General features: G+C 54.2%; 7 protein-coding genes across 7 annotated transcripts; 3 read left to right on the top strand and 4 right to left on the bottom strand.

Moving 5' to 3' along the window:
- Positions 1-1,996: 1,996 nt before the first annotated feature.
- Positions 1,997-4,026, bottom strand: BO72DRAFT_472243 (putative MFS multidrug transporter; the record flags this gene model as incomplete). The annotated part of the gene is made up of 7 exons (XM_040947128.1): positions 1,997-2,089; positions 2,158-2,252; positions 2,315-2,623; positions 2,681-2,830; positions 2,896-3,390; positions 3,480-3,900; positions 3,955-4,026. The coding sequence occupies 7 exons, from the start codon at positions 4,024-4,026 to the stop codon at positions 1,997-1,999; spliced, it is 1,635 nt and encodes a 544-aa protein (XP_040796738.1).
- Positions 4,027-4,382: 356 nt separating this feature from the next.
- Positions 4,383-5,045, bottom strand: BO72DRAFT_462776 (uncharacterized protein; the record flags this gene model as incomplete). The annotated part of the gene is made up of 4 exons (XM_040946572.1): positions 4,383-4,729; positions 4,789-4,857; positions 4,904-4,930; positions 4,988-5,045. 4 exons carry the CDS (start codon positions 5,043-5,045, stop codon positions 4,383-4,385), a joined length of 501 nt encoding a protein of 166 aa, XP_040796737.1.
- Positions 5,046-7,927: 2,882 nt separating this feature from the next.
- On the top strand, positions 7,928-8,575 carry aspf34 (cell wall protein PhiA; the record flags this gene model as incomplete). The annotated part of the gene is made up of 2 exons (XM_040948927.1): positions 7,928-8,231; positions 8,316-8,575. 2 exons carry the CDS (start codon positions 7,928-7,930, stop codon positions 8,573-8,575), a joined length of 564 nt encoding a protein of 187 aa, XP_040796736.1.
- A 345-nt stretch (positions 8,576-8,920) lies between these two features.
- On the bottom strand, positions 8,921-10,856 carry BO72DRAFT_462774 (uncharacterized protein; the record flags this gene model as incomplete). Its single annotated transcript, XM_040946571.1, has 6 exons — positions 8,921-9,231; positions 9,333-9,489; positions 9,694-9,918; positions 9,976-9,998; positions 10,142-10,168; positions 10,355-10,856. 6 exons carry the CDS (start codon positions 10,854-10,856, stop codon positions 8,921-8,923), a joined length of 1,245 nt encoding a protein of 414 aa, XP_040796735.1.
- Positions 10,857-12,432: 1,576 nt separating this feature from the next.
- On the top strand, positions 12,433-13,464 carry BO72DRAFT_500760 (uncharacterized protein; the record flags this gene model as incomplete). Its single annotated transcript, XM_040948926.1, has 1 exon — positions 12,433-13,464. The coding sequence occupies one exon, from the start codon at positions 12,433-12,435 to the stop codon at positions 13,462-13,464; it is 1,032 nt and encodes a 343-aa protein (XP_040796734.1).
- A 1,420-nt stretch (positions 13,465-14,884) lies between these two features.
- Positions 14,885-16,522, bottom strand: BO72DRAFT_452454 (uncharacterized protein). Its single transcript, XM_040945724.1, has 6 exons — positions 16,270-16,522; positions 16,089-16,216; positions 15,935-16,034; positions 15,737-15,878; positions 15,474-15,682; positions 14,885-15,417 (listed from the first exon to the last, which is right to left on the bottom strand). The coding sequence occupies exons 1-6, from the start codon at positions 16,447-16,449 to the stop codon at positions 14,935-14,937; spliced, it is 1,242 nt and encodes a 413-aa protein (XP_040796733.1). The 5' UTR covers positions 16,450-16,522; the 3' UTR covers positions 14,885-14,934.
- Positions 16,523-17,195: 673 nt separating this feature from the next.
- Positions 17,196-19,228, top strand: BO72DRAFT_439141 (putative FAD-dependent oxygenase). The gene is made up of 3 exons (XM_040943401.1): positions 17,196-17,773; positions 17,832-18,443; positions 18,496-19,228. Exons 1-3 carry the CDS (start codon positions 17,495-17,497, stop codon positions 19,129-19,131), a joined length of 1,527 nt encoding a protein of 508 aa, XP_040796732.1. The 5' UTR covers positions 17,196-17,494; the 3' UTR covers positions 19,132-19,228.
- Positions 19,229-19,628: the final 400 nt, after the last annotated feature.

The raw sequence follows: 19,628 nt of genomic DNA, 5'->3' as shown, positions 1-19,628 counted from the left end.
GGGGTGCAGGGCAGGCAGATGAGGATCGTCAGATTCGTCGGTCGGATCTTGGCTGGGCTGGGTTTGCGTAATCTTGATGCAGGGTAAGCAAAGAGGTGTTCGTGTACGGGAGAGCCAGTGATCAGCCTGACCACCACTACGGGTAGTTTATCCGGGAGCCATCGATTGACTTAGTACGCATATTATTTACCATGAGTACGTACATGTGTATGTTAATGCCGTGATGGTCAGCGCAGGGTTCCTGGACCCTGTTTTTCTTCGCTCTTTTCCTCCCCTCGGCGGTGGAGGGTCTGATTGGAAGGAAAACGGGGGGAGCAGAGTCATCCGGGGTAAATTTCTTGTTTCTCATAAGGCTGAGTGGTGAACTTTGGCTATTTGGTGCTCACCGAAATGCCTCGAAGTTTCTTTCCCCCCTTGGCCCCCCAAACAAAAACAATCCTCCCCCCAGATTATTCCCCAGCCAGGCCCAGGACCATTGAACTCAAACCATACGACCCGACCATATCGAAGCATACTGTAGAAACAAATAAATCTAGCCTCAATTTCCCATTAACAAAGCAACAAACATAGTCCAGACTTAACCCAAATCCTCACCCTCATTGTAAATCCTCGAGAAAAGAAACCCTTGACGTCAGCCGGGGGCTCCCACTTGCAACCAAGTGGAGTAGATACAAACCGTGCACTCACCACCGACCCCCAGCGACGATCCTTCCCCTTCGGCAAAGCAAAACCTCAACCCTCAACCCTCAACCCTCAACCCTCCCACTCCCACTCCGTCTTCGGTCTGCGCTTGGACAATACACAGCCCAAAAAAATATCGCGCACAAACATTCTGGACCCGGTTTTTTGACGTCAAGTCACCTGGGTCCTCTTGCCATTGTGCAGGAACGACATCCGCCGAAAGCACGTTCACCGTCATGGGTGCTTTTTTTTTGTCTAGGGGAGGCACGTGCGGCGTTGGCGGGTTGGTGCGATTTCGGGGGGTGGTGGTGTGATATGTCGACTTTTGTAGACGTACATGTTGCTGGTGTGGTGATTTGGTGCACCTACTGAGTGCAGATAATACTAGTTGTATGCACATGTCATGTAGAGGTGAGCAGAGCTGCAGGTCATGCTGGATGATCTTCTATCGCCTATCCTTACTGGCGGTCGGAGGTTACTGCCCTGACCGGAAGTACTAGGTAAGGATACACTCGCCACATGTGGAGAGATGTCGACCACTCCTGTTGTCTACGGGGAGTTGTTGGTGCGATGGGCAGGGGTGCGGCTACGGTGCTGGATTGGTAATATGGGTTACGAAAATGTGCTCTTATTTGTCAAGGGTTGAATCCTGGCTGAACGAGGCCACAAGGCTGAAAGCAATATCCCATGAAGAGCGCGTTGAGCACGTTGTCAGTTCTCTGAAAGTCAAGGGAAGATGGTGTAACTCGGTCACATGATCCAGCCCCGGCCTACGGTGGGCTACTCGTTCCAATTTGCAATAACTCCAATTCTGCTGGCAATACTATATTGTTAGCTTTTTAAGCCCGCTTAGCCTCAGCAAAATCATATAACTTCAAGTTATATTAGGATTATTAGGGCTATTAGAGTCTTGAATATTTTCGTACTAGAGTTCTACATTAGAAAATCTTGTATATAATTTTTATGTTAGATTAGTTAGAGAAGAAGACGGTCTATTAGACAGTAAGACTATATATAGAAATACTATAGAAAATGGAGTTATTACAAATTGGCACGAGTAGCTTGCCGTACTACCTGGCAACAAGCCAGGCGCTGCCCTCATACATGTAGCCACCGCAGCAATACACCCAAAGGAACTGCAATTTAACCGTAAAGAGTAACCGCACTTCTCATTACCATTAATCATAACCACCATGCATCTATCTATTAAGTGAACCCCAGTCCACCCATCTATCCCTGTATATATGTATGGAAAGAAAACGCTATGCAAGACTCAACACTTCCCCCTTTTTTAGTAACTCAAACCAAAAAACTTTTAATGAGCCAATTGACTGGCTAGTTTGCTCTTGGCCCGGATCTTCGGCCCGTAGAAGACCAGCACCCAGGGCACGATGACCAGGACGGCTCCCTATAGGTAGCCAACAAAGTTAGCACTCCGCCTATAACCCCCGATCAAGAAACGGAGATGAAACGTACAATACCACCCAACAAACTCGACGCCCCGGGGTACCCCACGTTCGTGAACAGAGCGTTGGTGACGAGCGGGAAGACGCCGCCTAGGAGGTTGCGGCCTGTTTCCATTTCCCGTTAGTTAATCCCCATCTGGGGTTGACAGCAGAGGCAGGGAACATACAGCACGACTGCGCGGCGATGGCCGAACTGGCGAACCGGTGGTAGGTGTCGGCCAGATAATTGAAGACGGCCAGGTAGACGGCGAAGATGCCCATGGTGGCGCACCCGATCGCCATGGTCGGGGAGATCCACGCGATGGACGAGTACGAGGTCCAGCCGAACCAGAACAGGCCGATGGGCATCAGCACCGCCTCCACACACACGAAATACAGGCGGGCCTCCGGGGTGCGCGGGAGGAGGTTGTAGTGGTGGGCGATTTTGTCCTGGTAGATGCTGATCACCGTGATGAGGAGGGCGCCGACGCACATTGCTCGAGGATGTTAGCATGGGGACGGACTGGTTGGGATAGGCATGGGGAGAGGCATACAGGTGAAGACAGCGCCGGTCTGCTCGATGTTGAAGCCATGATTGGTGCGGAAGACCAGCGGGATGGAGCCGAATTGCAGGTACAGCACCGCCCAGCTGAACGAGACCCAGAGCGAGAAGAAGAAGACGACCGGTTCGCTGACCAGCATATCTGTTCGCCAGCGTTAGCACCACAGGACATTCTGTTCCGAACCAGAGACGACAAGGGCAACGCACGAAAAGGCCGATACACCGAGACCCCGATCATCTTGACCAGCGACACACGCTCCTCGTCACTCTTGACCCGCCAGCGAATCCGCCGGACCTTCCCCTCCTCCAGCATCACCCCGAAGTGGCCCGCCGCCTCCAGCTGCTCGTAGTACCGGTTGATCGCCTGCGCCTTCCGACTCAGCAGCACGCTGCCGCGCGTCTCCTTGAAGAAGCAGAAGATCACCACCACGAAGAAGGCGGCCACGATCGCGTGCGAGTAGTACACCCACCGCCAGGTCGTGTGGTGGACGATCGCGCTCGAGATCAGCGGGGCCAGCCCCGTGCCGAACAGCGCCGCCCCGGAGAACAGCGCCATCGGCGTGTTGCGGTCCTCCGCGTGGTAGATGTCGCTGATCACCCCGCCCACCATCGTCGAGAAGGTCGACGCCCCGATCCCCTGCAGGATCCGCGCCACGAGGAGGCCGCCGAAGATGTGGGTGCCGCCGCACGCGAGGAGGGATGCTGCATGAGAGACGAGAAGTTAGCGGGATGAGTTGCCACTATTATAATACTGATGTAGCTTATCTCGCAAGGGAAGGGGAACCACCCACCAGTGAACAGAATCCCGCTAGCCACGAAAATCGGCCGCCGCCCGTTGATCTCCGAGAAGGGCGCCAGCACCATCGGCGCCAGGGCAAACCCGATACAGAACACGGTGATCGTCAGGTTGTAGACCACCGCGCTGACCCCCCACTCCGCCGTCAGCACGCTCGAGGCGGGACTGACCTCGCCTGCGGAGTATCCGGCCAGCGCGGTGACGGCGCAGGCGATCCAGGTCATCATCGACTTGCGCCATTTCGGCCACAGGAACGGGGAGATGTATTTCTCGAGGTTCGGCGGGTCGGGCGGGGCGGACTGGTTGGGGCCGGGCGGCAGCGTGATGCACGGGGTGGGCAGCGGCGTGTTGAGTTCGAGGTAGCGCTGTTGGATCTCCTGCGTCGAGGGGTCGAAGCCGACAGCGCCCTTTTCGTCCTCGGCGAGGTAGGCGTTGGTGGGTGTGGTTGTGCCGGTTTCGGGCAGGAAGACGGTGCCGGTGGTTGACGAGCCCGAATCGTCGAGGGGACCCCGCGGGGTGTCCGAGGGGGGATCTTGAGGCATTTGTGATTCTCACTGTGATGGTCCGTATCCGAGTGCACTGGTGTATCTGAGCGTGTGCATGTGGGGAGCAGGTTGGGTTTATGTGTGTCAGCACATATGTCGTCGTCCCTCGTCACCAGACCTTTACGAGGAAGCAGGGATGTGGAAGTTATTTAAGAAAGGATGACGCCGGTGGATTTGTGGAGGAAAAGCACACAACACCAAATTGGAGAAATCTTCCTTCGGGATGTTCTCCGAGGGCGCCAGATAATGAGGCCTGAGCTGCCCTCCGGAGTTGGCACCTCCCTCCGCATTCCTTGCCCACTTGTAGACTCATGGCGCTATACAAGTGGCCTGTTGCTGCAGGGTGTCTGGCCTCATGCTGTCAACCTATCGCACTCCCCAGTCCCGATATTCGATGCCAGATGACTTGATCGAATATCAAGGGCAGCACGAATGTCGGCCGATACCCGCGCAAAAGCCAAAGCAGCGCCGCACGCGCAAATTCTGTCCTGGGTTGGGGAAACCGATGTCTCCACTTTCTCCAATTCGGAGAAGCCCTTCTTTGACTCACTCGCCGTGCGACCAATCGCATGGCTTCCTCGTGCCGGATCCCGGCTGCTGTCATTGGTCAGAGATTGCTTTCGGCACTGGTTGCGATTAGATCGGAAAAGATAAGCCGCACTCGGCTGGGCTGGGTGTACCAGCCAGCCTGAGCTCTCATCTGAATTGACTGAGCAGGGGCTTTAGCATACATAGGCATAGTGGCTCACGATCACTTACGCGCTGGTCTGTTATCTAGTGCCCCACGTATGGGAGCATCGCCAGACGGTGCAGCTTCGGTGGCATATCCTGTCCAATAGACCCGGGTGACTGTGCAGCTGCATACGTCTCTTACTTGGCAGACCGACCGTGTACGTCGATACTGTTGATGAATTGTAAGCGAGAACACTCCATAGAAGTGGTGAGGGTTGGTGCTTACCGGGTAAGTCGGAATAAGCAAGACGCTCGGGCAACTTGAAGGCGCGCTTACGCACCATTATTGAGTCGACACCATCTGTAAGTTATTCTCCATTTTGGGGAGAGCAAGGGGCCAGCGGTTGTCTGGAGCATGTGATCGTCGTCAGTGAAGTTCATGTTGTGCCCAAATTGTTATTTGATTGCGCTGTATCTGTATCCGCTTCTGTGGTATATGGCGGATTGCTGAATTCGAGAAGAACAAGAGCGGTCGGGGTGGGGAGCGAGTATTTCCCACACGAAGGTGTTAACACCAGTTATCTTGAGAAGGAAGGTTTGGCCTAAAGACTGAATAAGCCTCTACTGCAACAAGCATGTGTCTCTCATAAGTCGGGTACCTGCTATGCAATTCATGGCATTTGGGAGCTTGGGTGCGGCAATGATTTCCTTCAGGTGCGTTCACTATGAAGGGACTAGCGAGGTAGACGTGCCAGGCTAGAGATCGACTCTGCATCAGGTACGGTAGGCTACATATTATGCGTCATGCTTATGCTTAGTTAGACAGAAGTACGCAGACACCATAGAAACAGAGCAGCAGTGTGAACGCTTACTACAACGATGATCAGCAAGCAGTACTGCGCTACGACGAGCAAGACCTGCTTGATCTGTTCTCCGAAACACTCTTTCAATTGTTAGTTTGTTAGCTAGCCTTTCGGAAATGGTTGGGCAGCAGCAACTTGGAAACCCAGAAGAATCAAAATCAGAATCATCGCCGATTCAAGCAATGCACTCACTACCAACGTATAGCGACACCAGACAGACAAGGCAAAGGTCGGAGTACCAGCACACCCATGTTCTAGTCTTATAGAATCACTCGTCGGGGGATAGAGTGGTAGCTGACTCTGGAAAGCTGACTCCGGCGCAAAGCAGAGTCAGGGGCTCGCTCGGGCCGACCCATGATCATGTTGTTTGAGACTATTAAGAAAACGGTCGCCTCACTAGTCCTGTAGGTGCTTCCAGAACCTCCAAGTCCAACCTTCGAACTGTAGCTCAAGGCCTGATATTCTGAGACAATATGCATTCATTTTAGTCACATTGCGGTGCGCGGTGGAAATGGACGATCGGACAATCCCCATCAACCAACGGCTCCCGTTTCTCCATTCCCAGACAGGGTGCGGAAAGTGAGTGAGACATTCCAACAGCAAATCACCGAAATTGCATGTCGACCTGTCGCTAGCGTAATGGTGATCATGATTTTGGGAGTTGAATGTGCTGGTCGGATTAGGTCGTGCAGCCCGGACATGAGAAACATGTCGATAGTCGGGAGATTCTCAGACCTCGTCTCCAAACCCCGCTCGCTAGAGAATATAGACTGAAAAGTAAGACACCAGGGGGATTGACAAGGGAGAAGAGTGAAGCTTCGTACGATGAATACACGATGTATCTCAAGTAGCGCAGCCAGCTGCCCCTCACACAACCAAAAGGGTAGAGCTGAAAGGCCTCATATGCGAGGAAAGTAAGTATGCTGTACGTTGTTTTCATGCACCAAGCTACGGACGTCGACGGGGTGGATTATGCATAAGAGAGACACCCTGAATTGGACGCATTGGAAAGGGCGCCGGGCGGAGATTGTCATTGTTTCACCTGATGGTCAATTTGACCCCGCCAAGACCTGCAGGACACATGAGGCCAGCGTGCTATTTTGGGGATCGCATTGTTTGTGGCAACTGGCAAAGACACGGGCATATTCGGTGCAGAATTAACTATCGTATTCGCATCTCATTCTAAAGGTGTGGTTCAATTCCTGGTCAGGAGGCGTTTATGCTTCTGCCTAAACAGACCATATAGCATGTCTGCTGAACATTTTCGTTGGTGTATGCAATCCAGCGGCAGCACTCTCCCCCGGCCGAATCTTCTTCAGGAAAAAGAGGGGTGGAAACCACCTCAATTGCCACTGAAGGTACTCTAACTCATCCATGATCTTCGATGTTCCGAGACAAATGTGGGGGTGGCTGTCCCGCACTCATTACCTCATAACCCCCTTTGGGGGGGGAAAACGCGGGAATCCCCGATTTCCACGAAGACGCCCGCCAACGGCTAAGCCACCACCGGACTCATGCCAGGTGTAGATTGGATGGGCACCTATCAAGGTTCTTACACTCCGTACTGAGGAAATCGCTAGAGGCGATCCTCGATCGATCAGATTGACATTCTGACAGACTATTGAATTCATCCTCACTTCCGGTCCTGAAGTCCTGCCTCGTGAGACAATCATTCGCCTCATCCAGGTCGCTGTGAAAGAACAGTGGCCGTCTCAGTGGCAGGTAGCAGTATTATTCACGGAGCTGAGAATAATTGCAGCAAAGGCAATGCTGCATGTAACCGGCTGCAACCCAGCAGCCACTTTGACTAAGGCAACCGTACCTCGGCTGCGGCTGCGAGGGGGAGGAAAACAGCCCATCGACCATCAACAATTCTTCAAATGAGACAATGTCTGTAGTGTGGGTCGGATCTCAAAGTCTTGCCAGAGCAGAAAAACGGGGACAGCAACCGGGGGTTGCTATTTCTGAAATGCCAATGGCCCTCCAAGGCCGAATGTCTCGCCCACATGGGCCGACTCCTCACCAATTAGGGCATCCCTTGGTCACGCCCCACCCGCCGCTAAATTTGGGGCTGGAGGACCCTGAATGATTCAATGAATAGTACGGACTGGCTGAGAGACAATGACAGCATAGATCCTGGTTGCAGCTGCAGGAAATAATGAGAAATAATGACTGGCTGTACTGGGTTGGACAAGGTGGTCATGGCTTCACAGCTGTTCTGGAAGATATAAAGGGCCCGTCTATCCGGCTCCTCGTTCCCTTCTCGTCATCATCATCATCATCAACATCATCATCAACACTTCCCCTACACTGCACAACCACATTACCCTCTAATCACTTTTAATCCAACCCCAACCACCACCATGCAGCTCAAGAACATCGTCCTCGCCGCCTCGGCCGCTGCCACCGCCGCCGCTCTCCCGGCCACCGACGCCTCCTCCCAGAGCCAGACCTTCGGCATCGTCTCCATCCACTCCGGCAGCGCCGTGCAGTACCAGCCCTTCACCGCGGCCAAGAGCAGCCTCTTCGCCGGCCTCCCTAGCCAGAACGCCAGCTGCGCCCGCCCCAAGGAGCAGACCGCCACCTTCTACATCCAGGACGGCGCTCTGTACCTGTACGACCAGTCCGCCACTCCCCAGGAGTTCTACGTCGACCGCTCGGGCATGGGTACGTCCTCTTGCTCTCTTTTTGCCGGACTATTCATAAACCCCCCCCCCACCCTTCACCAATACTGACAGCTATGCGTATCAGGCCAGGGTAAGATCGGCTACACGACCGGCGCCCAGCCCGCCCCCAAGAACGCGGAGCGCCAGGGCTGGTCCATCGACAAGAACAACCACCTGCAGTTCGGCGGCAGCGACCTCATCGCCTGCCCCAACAGCATCGACGGCGCCTGGAGCATTTGGGCCAGCGCCGGCGTGAGCAACCCCGCCGGCAACAGCGACTGCGTCGGCATCGCCGCCCGCGTCGAGACCACCACCAACCCCAACGGCTGCCTGTACACCGAGTAAATGCTGCATGCAGCTAAGAATCATGACAGCCTCCGGTCTGGACGCGGTTGATCCAAGGGAATCGAGCTGTTTGAGATAGTTCGGTATATGTTCGTGACCGGGCATTGTCATACTGCATTTTATGCATCGGTGGGAGAAAAGTGGAGGAAGGTGGATGGTATTGACAATTTGTAATTGCGATAGGATCTGAGTTCTGGTTAACTGCAATATACTCCCTCCACATCATCTTTTTCCTTGGATAGTAGTGCATGAGGTGTAGTTTCCTATTTTATCCGATTTAATTAAATCCCTTGGAAAAACTGTCAGCTCACCGCATATACCCCAACCCCATTGCAATATTCGTCCTCAGCTGCCGAACCGCAACCTCCACCATCTCCCTCTCCTTGCCATCGACATCACCAAACGGAAGAACCCTGCTCGCACCCTCCGGCCCCAGCACCGTCCGCACAGCGAAGTACTCCATCCCAAGCTCCTCCGCCATCTCTCTTCCCCCTCAATACCAGGTAAATACACAAAAGCCTCCTCAGTGACATCCTCCCACCGCAACCCGGCCAGCACAGCCTTGACGAACTGGAGCCCCGCATACGCCATGCACGTCGTGGCGCTCCCGGCTCCCTGCTTGCTCGTGACAGTCTCGTCGCCACCGAATTGCACGCCTAATTGTTCGTAACAGAATTAGTATTCAGGTGTTTTCTCCCGCTAATGCTTTGGAAAAGATAGGGAAAGACGAACGATGCACAAGACCAGCACGAGTTACCTCGTCGGCGTGAATAGGCGGCTGCGCCTGGCTGTACAGCGGCACGATCGTCGCGCCGCTGTAGTTGACCGGGTTGGTTGGTGACGATGCAGGCGATGGCTGCGGGGCAGGTAGTGGCGATTTCGGTGAAGATGTCGCGGATGATGGACGCGTGGGTCTGGGCAGCCAAGGGTTAGTGGGGCCCCGGCTGATTGTGTAGACTGCGACTCCCTAGTGCGATCCTTGAAGAGATCTTATGTACTTGCAGCTCGGTGGGAGGCGGTTGATGAATTCTGCGTCGAAGGCGCCTGCTACCTGCTCGATGTTAGAGAACTGTGCTTCGGGTGCATGGGGGCTGGATGCTGTGTTGGGTGGGGCGTACGGCCCCGCTGGCTGAGGTGCGGTAGATGGCGAATATGTTCTTGTATTCGGTCTGCAGGGCGTGGGAGAACTCCGTTCGGCTTTTGCTGGTGATCACCTCTGTGTGGGATACGTCCTGGAGCTTGGTGTAGATGGGTTGGGCGTGGCGGATGGCGTTGAAGAAAAGGACGAAGGGTTTAAGAGGGCATTTTCTTGGGTTGAGATGAGGGATGATTTCGGTGTGGGACTATGTTGCAAATGTTTGAATTGGAATCTGGAATCAGTGTGGTGATTTGTGCTATACTGACAGTAGATCACAGTAGATTACTAGACAGCTGCAAGTGGTTAAGCTTATCTACATGCTGCAGCCAAAGCGACGTGGAAAATTAGGGCAATCGTTCTGCCGCCAGGAGAGCGTTGGGGATGGTACAGGTAAAGGTTTCGGCGCAATTCATCGACCACCTGCTCACGGTGGGCCTGAAACGCAGTCTGTATGTCTATTTGGAGTAAAGAGATTTATGCTAGTCAAAGACATTGTGTCTTTCTTTTTCTATTCGTATCTGAGTATATACCCGCCAGCCCCTTCAGGCTAAACGGCTGTCACCATAAGGAAACCGCTACTGCATCCAACAGCAACATAACATCCCCCCTCCCTTCTTTGATACCACAAGCCTACTACTCACTGTCAGGAATACCAACCAACTCCGCCTCATTCCGCGGAATCGTCCGCAACCACCGGAACAGCAGCTCGGCATCATGGATCCGATGCAGCGTGTCGCGCCCGGGGGCGAGCTGCACATAGAAGTAATTCGGCTCGGGTGGCTGGCAATTCGGGGACACAATGCGTTCACGGTAAAGACGCATCCAGTCGCCGGCGTAGATGATGCCGTACAGGGGCTTGGCCTGCGGGTGGTAGAACCGCAGCCGCCGGAACTCGGCGAGCAGGGCGCACAGCGGCTCCGATTCCCACGGGATGACGGAGAGAGCGGGTTCGCGCACCGTCACCACAGTCAGCGTGGTCGCGAGGTTGAGGCGGATGAAGGCAACCTCATAACTGGGAAAAGGGTTGGTGATGAGGTGCATGTCCCTCGTGGAGAGGGTGAAGCCAGTGGGGCGGGGCTCTGGACGGGTAGCCATGGTCATGCGCCGAGGTGGGTGGGGTGGAGTTGGTACGGGTTTGGCCATTGTTTTGGCCGGATCCATGGGGAATGGCGGTTGGAATTGGTTGTACAAAGGGTCAAGATGAGGTTATATACAGAGTTGTGGGCAAATGTGTCTTTGTGTTTGTGTCGGTGGGTTCAGAGGAGACTGTGACATCTGCTTTGTTCTAATTGACAGTCACCCTTAGTGGAGCTTTCGAACATCATCATAAGAGGGTATGATATTGTACTCTATGAAAGACCTTTATGAAGACTTTCAGCTGAGACTAGAAGGGAATCTGTCTGCATCTCAGGCATTGTGCAGTAACACACATCTAGAAAGATATTTCACTCTACTTGGTGATCAATATCCGGAGTCTTTCACCTATGATGTCAAGACCTACCTTCAAAGCTAAGTCAATATATCAAACATTGACACATAGAAACGGGATATTTTCCATGTCTTTAGGGCCGATTGTTTCGTTTGTTATACAATGTTCGTTCTTGACTTTTAATCAAACGGATTCTGCCGGAGATCTGCAGCCGGAGACCTCAAAAGGATCGTGAGTGTAATGCCATAGAAGATGGATACAATAATGAGCATTTGACTGGAGTGGGACCTTCTGGCTCAGCATGGAAGCAGCGTGGTCTGTGCCTAGGATATCAGTAGAGAGTGTAAATGTTTGAAGCAGTAGGAAAGGCGAAAGCAAACTCTTCACTCTCGATTGTATTTTAGCTAATGTATGCGGACTTTGATGTGTTCTATATGAGGAAACATGTATACTGTTGGAGGCATGATAGGTTTGGACTGACTATCAACAAAAAGACATACCGTTAAGGTCACTCCTGCTGAAGAGATCTGGTTGTCAAGTACAAGCCTACGTCTAATCTAGATCATACATAACTAACCAGATTTATAAGAATGAGACGAAATTAGGAAGTAATGATGAAGATCACTGATCAAAGGCTCGACGAGGTATTTAACATGTACACTTCAGTAACAATCAATTCACAATTAGCAATATCCTCCATAGTTGGTATCTACTCTTTTCCCAGGTACAACAATCGTCTTTGAATTTTTTCAGTTAGTAATATGTTGAAATCCTTATCTACGATGCTCTTTATTTGATGGCTGAAATCTTTATTTAGGAGGGGACTGGCCGGGATCAACGGCAACAGCCCCATGCCCTGTGGTAGTATCCAGCTTTTTGGACAGACTTGGAATTGTCTGGCTATAGGAGAATATCGAAAGCTATACCGCTCCACTCTACTACGCTTTCCTCTTATCTCCTTTGTCTTCATGAAGCTTGATGGCTACGTAAAGGCATTCTGAAATGCTCCGAAAGTCTTTCGTTGCCGTCGTATATCATCACAAACCTCATATCCAGGGATGGACTGCCATCAAAGAAGGTCGCACAAAGTTCAGGATATCTCCACTAATTCGAGTGCAGGCAAAGAACTTTCTCCATAAGAGCCACAAAGAAATTGCCCTGAAGCCCAGCTCACTGAAAGCCCATTCCATGCTATAAATAGTCCAAGACCATCTATGATTAGGAACCATCCACCCCCCCATCCACCCCCCCATCCACCCCCCCATCCACCCCCCCATCCTCACAACACCCATGACTACCACATCTACAAGCACCTTTGTAGACCGGAACCCCTCACCCGCAGCCATGAAGTTCCCCCGAATTGTTGTTGAGGGCAACCTTGTCATCAATGGCAACGTGTACATAGGGGTCCCAGCCTGCCCCTCCGGGGATGCATCTGGGTCTGAGGATGCGAGCTCATCGAACACCTCCTCGGAGTACTGTACCTCTCCCCGACCGCAATGCACCTGTACCTCGTCGGTGTGTACCTCGTGCACCTCGTCCGAGGGCAGCAACACCGTGGAGTGCGAGTATTGTACCTGTACCTGTCCCCAGCCTCACTATCATGGCGACGGCTTCTCGAGCACCTCTTCGGGCACCTTGGGGTCGCAGGACAATGTACCCCGGTTCTTCAACTGGACTCCTATACCAGTTCTGCGGGCCCGCGCGACGCCCGAGGTCTCCTCGCCCCCCTTTTTCGAGGCCGAGGATCTCCTCGACCTTCACCCCGAGGGCTCACCGTGCCCGGAGGCCTCACCAGCCCCGGAAGCAGGCCCAGCGAGCCCGCCACCCCGGCTCGGCCCCCTCTCCCGCGGGTTCACAAGTCACGAACTCCGCACACAGCCCGCCCCTATCGAGCAACCGTTCGAGCTCTACCACGCCCACGTGAGCACCACGACCTTCGTCGTGCTCATCGTGTGGACGAGCGCGACCCCCATCGACTGGCAGGGCGAGACGCTGCGCGTCATGCAGCACGAATTCCATTGCCTGCGGGCCCTCAACCACACGGCCCAGGTCCTCCACGGGGTCATCAAGGCCGGCAAGGAGATCTGCCTGTACCGCGAGGCCGGCAACGGCGAGGTCGACCAGTTCACCCACAACGGCCGCTCCCACTTCCACGAGGAGGACGACCTGTTTATTCTCCGCCAGTGGCGCGACCGCGTCCCGCGCGAGAAGATCGAGGGGGTCAGCGACACGGACTCCGATGTCTCGTCGCCGTACCGGCCGCGCTTGTCCTCGAGCAAGTTCTTGAATATTCGGGAGGAGGATCGGGACCCGCGGTAGACTGGGTTGGGGTTGAGGATGGGGTTTTGCCGGGTGGTCTCTGGCTAATCTGAAAACAGAAAAATGAAAACGGCCCTGAGAAGGGTTTATTCAATGATATTATGTGGTTCTCTGTAGATTTTCTTTCCAATTTGTAATCTGTTGTTGCTGTCGGGGTGTCATTAAGCCTGAAAGCTGATCCAAGCGCTAATATATTCTTGACCTAGGTAGGCAGTTCTTGAAAGATAGGGCTATGCCTACGCACCCCAGCTAGCTAAACTTACAACTCAGCGGCATAACTCCAAGTTCGCTGCGAAATCGACAATTGGAGTATCAAACAGCTTTTCTACAACTCGCGACATTATAGAGACTACGCCCGATACTAACAAATCGGTGAGTCAACCATGTATTCTATATTGTGGCCTTCAATGAATACGTAAAGCTCTGGACAAGCTGTGAACCTAGCAGACCCGGGTACTCTTCGCATCCACTCCTGAAGCCCTAAGTCAGTGAAGAACCCAAACCACGCCGCTGTCCCAATATCCAAACAACCAACCCCTGTCCACTCCCAAGCAGCAAGCAGATGCAAGCTTCGACCTAATGCACCAACGAGCCCGACAGAACGTGGCCGCCTGCTGGCCTTCTCACTATCGAAACTCAATTTAATCGACCATTACCTGCGCCCCACCGTCCATTACAATCTGTATTCTGACTGGCGCACAGAATCTTTCCTGTCCACTGCCCGCCAAGACTGTCCTTGGCACGCAACACATGGTCTGGCCATCAACGGAGTTCTGATCCTGCAGTCGTGAGCGCTGCCCAGAGAATTAGGATATTTTCTACTCCAGCGGTTATGCAAGGGTTACACGGGGTTAGGACTCGAGACGAAGGCACGTCGAGAGTTCGCGCTAGATGGAATAAACTCTGCAGCATGCAGCATCCTTGCTAGTTTGTCTGCGGCGTTTTTCTTCAGAACAAGCTCTCTGGCCATCAGAATTTGATTTTTCCATTGCCTTTGTGCACATACTGACAAATTGTACAAACCCTGCACCGAGCGCCAGGGCCAACCCCACTGAGCAGCAGGAAACTACTCCAGCCGATATGAACGACACCGCAGGCATCCGGCCGAAACAAACCTTCCCAGAAAGAACCCCGGAAGAGGGCGGGACCGAGCCAGGGCAGAGAATTCTTTGGTGTGGTTGACCGTAGGCGAGATCGCATCCACAGTGCCACACTGACCCCAACAATCTATACTGCTTTCAGTGTAGCCGCCCCGCCGGATAGATTAAACTAGTGCTGACGGCGCGGACCGGACTGCACAGACTTGATTAAGGGTGCAATTATGGTCTCCTCCGCTCGTGCTGTAGTGTGCGCTGCATGTTACAGAAGAAAAAAAAAAGATGAAAAGGGATGAGAAAAATCGTATGGTGAAAAGTATGTACACGAAAGAAAGGAAACCGTCCTCGGTCGAGGACCATGCTCCAGGCCAGCCTAGCGCAACCAACTCTCCTCCGGTGCATGCGGCGTCGTCCTCCCTGCGGCCTCGACATCACTATGCGCGCTACTCCACGTCTCATGCGTGATCTCGATCTGGTTGGAGACGACGATCGCCCCGTTCTCAGCACCTGGATGGGGTGCAACCGGCGCAGGATACGCCTTGAGCGCCTGCATCTTCACATCGTCCATCATGCGCTCCTCGCTCTCCGTGAACGTCAGCCCGATCGTGATCGGATCCGAGGCTTTGCCGCGGTTGCGGCTCGAGGAGCCGCCTGGGCCAGCTCCGCCACCCCCGATGGTTTGAAAGCCGGACGGGTTCTTGTAGCTCTTCTGCGAGGACTGGAAGGCGCTACCGAAGGCGCGCGCCAGCCAGGTGCGCAGCAGGTGGAAGACCATCGGGAGGTTCGTGGTGATCACCGCCGCGAAGGTCTCGCGCGTGCCCCATTCTTCGGCTAGGGAGGCGCCGTTGTCTTGTTCCTGGGCGGGAGTTAGGGTTCCCGGGAGGCTTGGAGTAAGGACGGAGTAAGACTCACCACTATGATGAAGACGGCCTTGAGGGTCGCGCAGACGAGAATGAAGATTCCCGCGCTCAGGATGATGGTCGCCGCGATCTTTTTGATGACTTTCAGGCTGGAACCCCACAGCATGGGGATCGGGAGGAGGATCAGGTACGGGTCGGTGAGGAGGTTGGAGGCGAATGTTATGGCGACGACGGGCATGGAAATAGCGGGTTGACAGACGTCTGATCGTCGTTATCAGTAGTTTTATTTCTGATTGTGATCGAGGTGGGACTTACTGCCGGGATCAGGGTAGATTTGCCAGTTCTTGTGAAGTGGGCGGCATGACGCGAGGATTGTGATGATGCTGGCGAGAAAACTTCCAACCACCAGCACAAACCCAATGTAGATGGGAATGCGATATCGCCGACCGAGGCCGTTCTGTGTCATTCACATTAGTTGTGATCGCAGACCAGGGTAACAGGTGTGGTGCTCACCATCAACCGTGTATAGAAGGCTAGCATGGACAGCTTGAGAAAGCTGATCAATGCTGAATAGGTGGCCCAACCCGCCAGTTGGATCTTCGAGCCGATCACCCTGGCATGACAGATCAGTGAACCGTGCAGCATGGACGTGGATCGACCGACAAACCTGGCATGATACTCGGGACTCTCAGGCGCCAGCGCCGCCCGTCGAGCGTCGGTCATGCTGTTGTTGGCCAAACCATGGGCCACCGCGCCCACGTTGTAGGCCAGAGAGACCTGCGCCGTGTAGAACAACTGCAAATCATGTCAGCTTTTTTATTCAATCCAGCAGAAAGGATTGTACGCACAATCCCAACCCACACGAGATAATCGTCCAGGCGCAAATGCCTCCAGCCCAAGACTCTAGCCTGCGACCAGGTCCGCAGCATCGTCACGGCCACGCCGATGGCGTACATGGTCCAGAGCTGGACGTTGGTGTTGTAGGCCGCCTTGGAGGCGGCATCCCGCGCCTCCAGAAGAGTCCACATGTCCTGCGGGCGGAGTTCGATCTACAATGCGAACAAGATCTGTAAGGTACTGGGGGGATATGACAGGGCAAACGTCTTCATTTGTTTTGGGAGTGGACTAGAGAAGCGCGATCTGTTGAGTATAAGAACGGATGTGGCTGTTGTCATGCAGCAGCATTGCACAAGCCGGTGTGTGGTTCGGAGTTTGGATTCGGCTATTGGATCACGAAACTCAGGAACACCTGGTGGCAAATGTAACGTGGGTGCGCTGTCCTATTTTTGAGTCGCCAGGTACGCACAAGAACGACCTGAACTCCGTGTGGACGGCCACTTCGCTGCGAGGGCATACATCTGGCCAGTGCTTGCACTCTATTCTGTTCCTGGCCGAATTACAACTCAGAGATATTATGCAATGATTGGCCGTGTTCCAGTGGCGGGTATCAAAGTTTGAGGATGAAGTCTATAACCTGGAAATTGGAGTTTTATTCAGTTGTGCATATTAACAAAGGCCAGAACAGACCTCGGTTGGAGGCACAAGCACAAGGTTAAATCACGGAGAATCCAGCGCCCCACTCAACATTAGATAGGGTGTCCACTCATCAGTCCTGAAGAAGCAAGTGATCGACCAGTTCCGCAGCCTTCCGTCATCCCCGAGGGGATTTGTTCCATGGTTGGATGATGAGTGTGGAGCATGCCATTCCCCCATTCAGCTCGATGGTCAGTTAGGGCCACCACCACATCCGGGCTTCCATCCACCCCCCATCCACCACCACCCCATCAGCAACTTTTCAGCCTAATCCTGGTTATCGGGGAGTTACACACTCAGATATATCTCCGGTGCTACTCCAGGAACTCGGATCATAAGACTGAATCCAGTCAGGAACACAATCCTGAGTCGAATCCCAATTTCGGTCGAGTGGAGCCTGGCTGCCACGAATATTAGAAATAAACTCGTCTCGCCCCCCGGGGAGGATTCTCTACAGCGACGATCCTCAACACCCGTCGCCCGTTGTCATCTTTGCTTGTTCTCCTTATCCCTTGGCTTGCCATCCGGTATCTGCACACAATGTATCGGTTCAAGCTGGAATTCGTGACGGTTGTCGCCACGTGGGCGTTGTCGGCAGCCTGTCATTCCCTGCCTCGTGCGGCCGATGGGTCGGAGGGGGCTTGCCACTCAGGCGATGCCGACTTCAAGGCTCTCGGAGCCAAGCTGTCGAGCACCGCGCAGGTCTACTGCCCGGGTTCCAGTGAATTCACCAATGTGACCACCCGCTGGTCAGTGCTCGAGGAGCCCGAGGTGAACATTGTCTTTGTGCCAGGCACGGAGAATGACGTTGCCGAGATTGTATGCCCGTCTTAGTCCACGACTATCAGGATGACATACTGACCAAGACGATGTACAGGTGCAATATGCCAACAAGAAGGAAATCCCCTTCCTGACCTACAATGGCGTCCACGGGGCTCTCACATCGCTGGGCAAGATGGACTACGGGATCGCCATCTACATGGGCCAGCTGAGCAGCGTCCAGGTCGCCGCTGATGGCCAGACCGCGACCTTCGGTGGCGGCACCATGTCCAAGATTGTGACGGACGAGCTGTGGGCCGCCGGCAAGCAGACGGTGACTGGCACTTGCGAATGTGTCAGTCTCCTGGGCCCCGCTCTCGGAGGTGGCCACGGCTGGCTGCAGGGCCACCACGGCCTCGTCGCCGACCAGTTCGTCTCGATGAACATCGTGCTGGCCAACGGCACGCTGACCACCATCGACGAAACCTCCGACCTCTGGTGGGCCGTCAAGGGCGCGGGCCACAACTTCGGGATCGTCACCTCGCTGACCTCAAAGATCTACGACATCGAGCACCGCGACTGGGCCATCGAGACCATCATCTTCAGAGGCGACCAGGTCGAGGCCGTCTACCAGGCGACAAACGACTACCTCTTGAAGAACGGCACACAGCCTGAGGGCGTGATCAACTGGTCCTACTGGATGAACAATGCCGACGCGGACCCGAATAACGTACGTCCCTCCGCATTCCACTCACCCAACCTCCAAACTAACCTCCCTCAAGCCCGTCATCGTCTTCTACCTCATCCAAGAAGGCGTCACCGCCGTCGACTCCACCTACAGCGCTCCCTTCCACGCGCTGGGCCCCATCTCCGTGACCCCCGCCAACGGCACCTACAAGGACCTGGCCGGCTGGACCAGCATTGCCGTCGACTCCCCGCCCTGCCAGAAAATGGGCATGGCCAACCCGCGCTTCCCGATCTACCTCGAGGCGTACGACGTGGCAGCCCAGAAGCGGGCCTGGGACGTCTACGCGGATGCCACGCGCGGCGCCTCCCCGTTCAACAACTCCATCTTCATGTTCGAGGGCTACTCCGCGCAGGGCGTGCACGCCGTCGACAGCGCCTCCAGCGCCTTCGCCTTTCGGACCGAGAACCTCCTCGCCGCCCCGATGATCAACTACTTCCCCGACGGGGACGAGCTGGACCAGAAGGCCAACAGCCTGGGTCAGCAGCTCCGCGAGATTCTGTTCAACGCGACCGGCCGCCCGGAGATCCGCGCGTATGTTAACTATGCGTATGGCACGGAGTCGCCGCGGGAGTTGTACGGGAGTGAGGGCTGGCGGCAGCAGCGGTTGCAGGCGTTGAAGCAGAAGTATGATCCCACCGGAAAGTTTAGCTTTTATGCGCCTGTTGCGTGAGGGGTTCGGCGGGGATGGAGGCTGTCTGTAATTGCTGTACTGGTGCAAGAGAGAGTTGAGTAATGTATATAAAGAACACACATACATAGATGTATAGAGTTAATCTGCTTCACGGCTCATGTTGTAATTTGCTTGGTGGTTGGTCGGCCCTAGAACGTCAATCTCCTTGCGCATCCCTCGTAACACTTCAGAAGGCTGTGATTATCAGTAATATAGGGATGATCTCGCCATCCAATCGGTCGGAATTCACTGAAGGAAATCACAATCAGCCATTCTGCAGATCAGGACCCAATGGTTAATGGTCAGCCCTCCTCACTGCCGATCCAGAAATCCCTGCTTCCTTGACTCAGAACGAACGACTGGACCGTGCAGCATCTTCAGCTCCATCCGACTTATGCAGCAGCTATATTGGCAATTTCACCGCGCAGCTGAGATATACATACGAAACCATGTGACCGAAGCCCATCGACATGATTGCTTTTCCGTTCGCGCATTCA

Source organism: Aspergillus fijiensis (assembly GCF_003184825.1).
Source record: "Aspergillus fijiensis CBS 313.89 unplaced genomic scaffold BO72scaffold_70, whole genome shotgun sequence".
Classification (NCBI taxonomy): Eukaryota; Fungi; Ascomycota; class Eurotiomycetes; order Eurotiales; family Aspergillaceae; genus Aspergillus; species Aspergillus fijiensis.
This window is presented reverse-complemented; position numbering and strand designations above follow the sequence as displayed.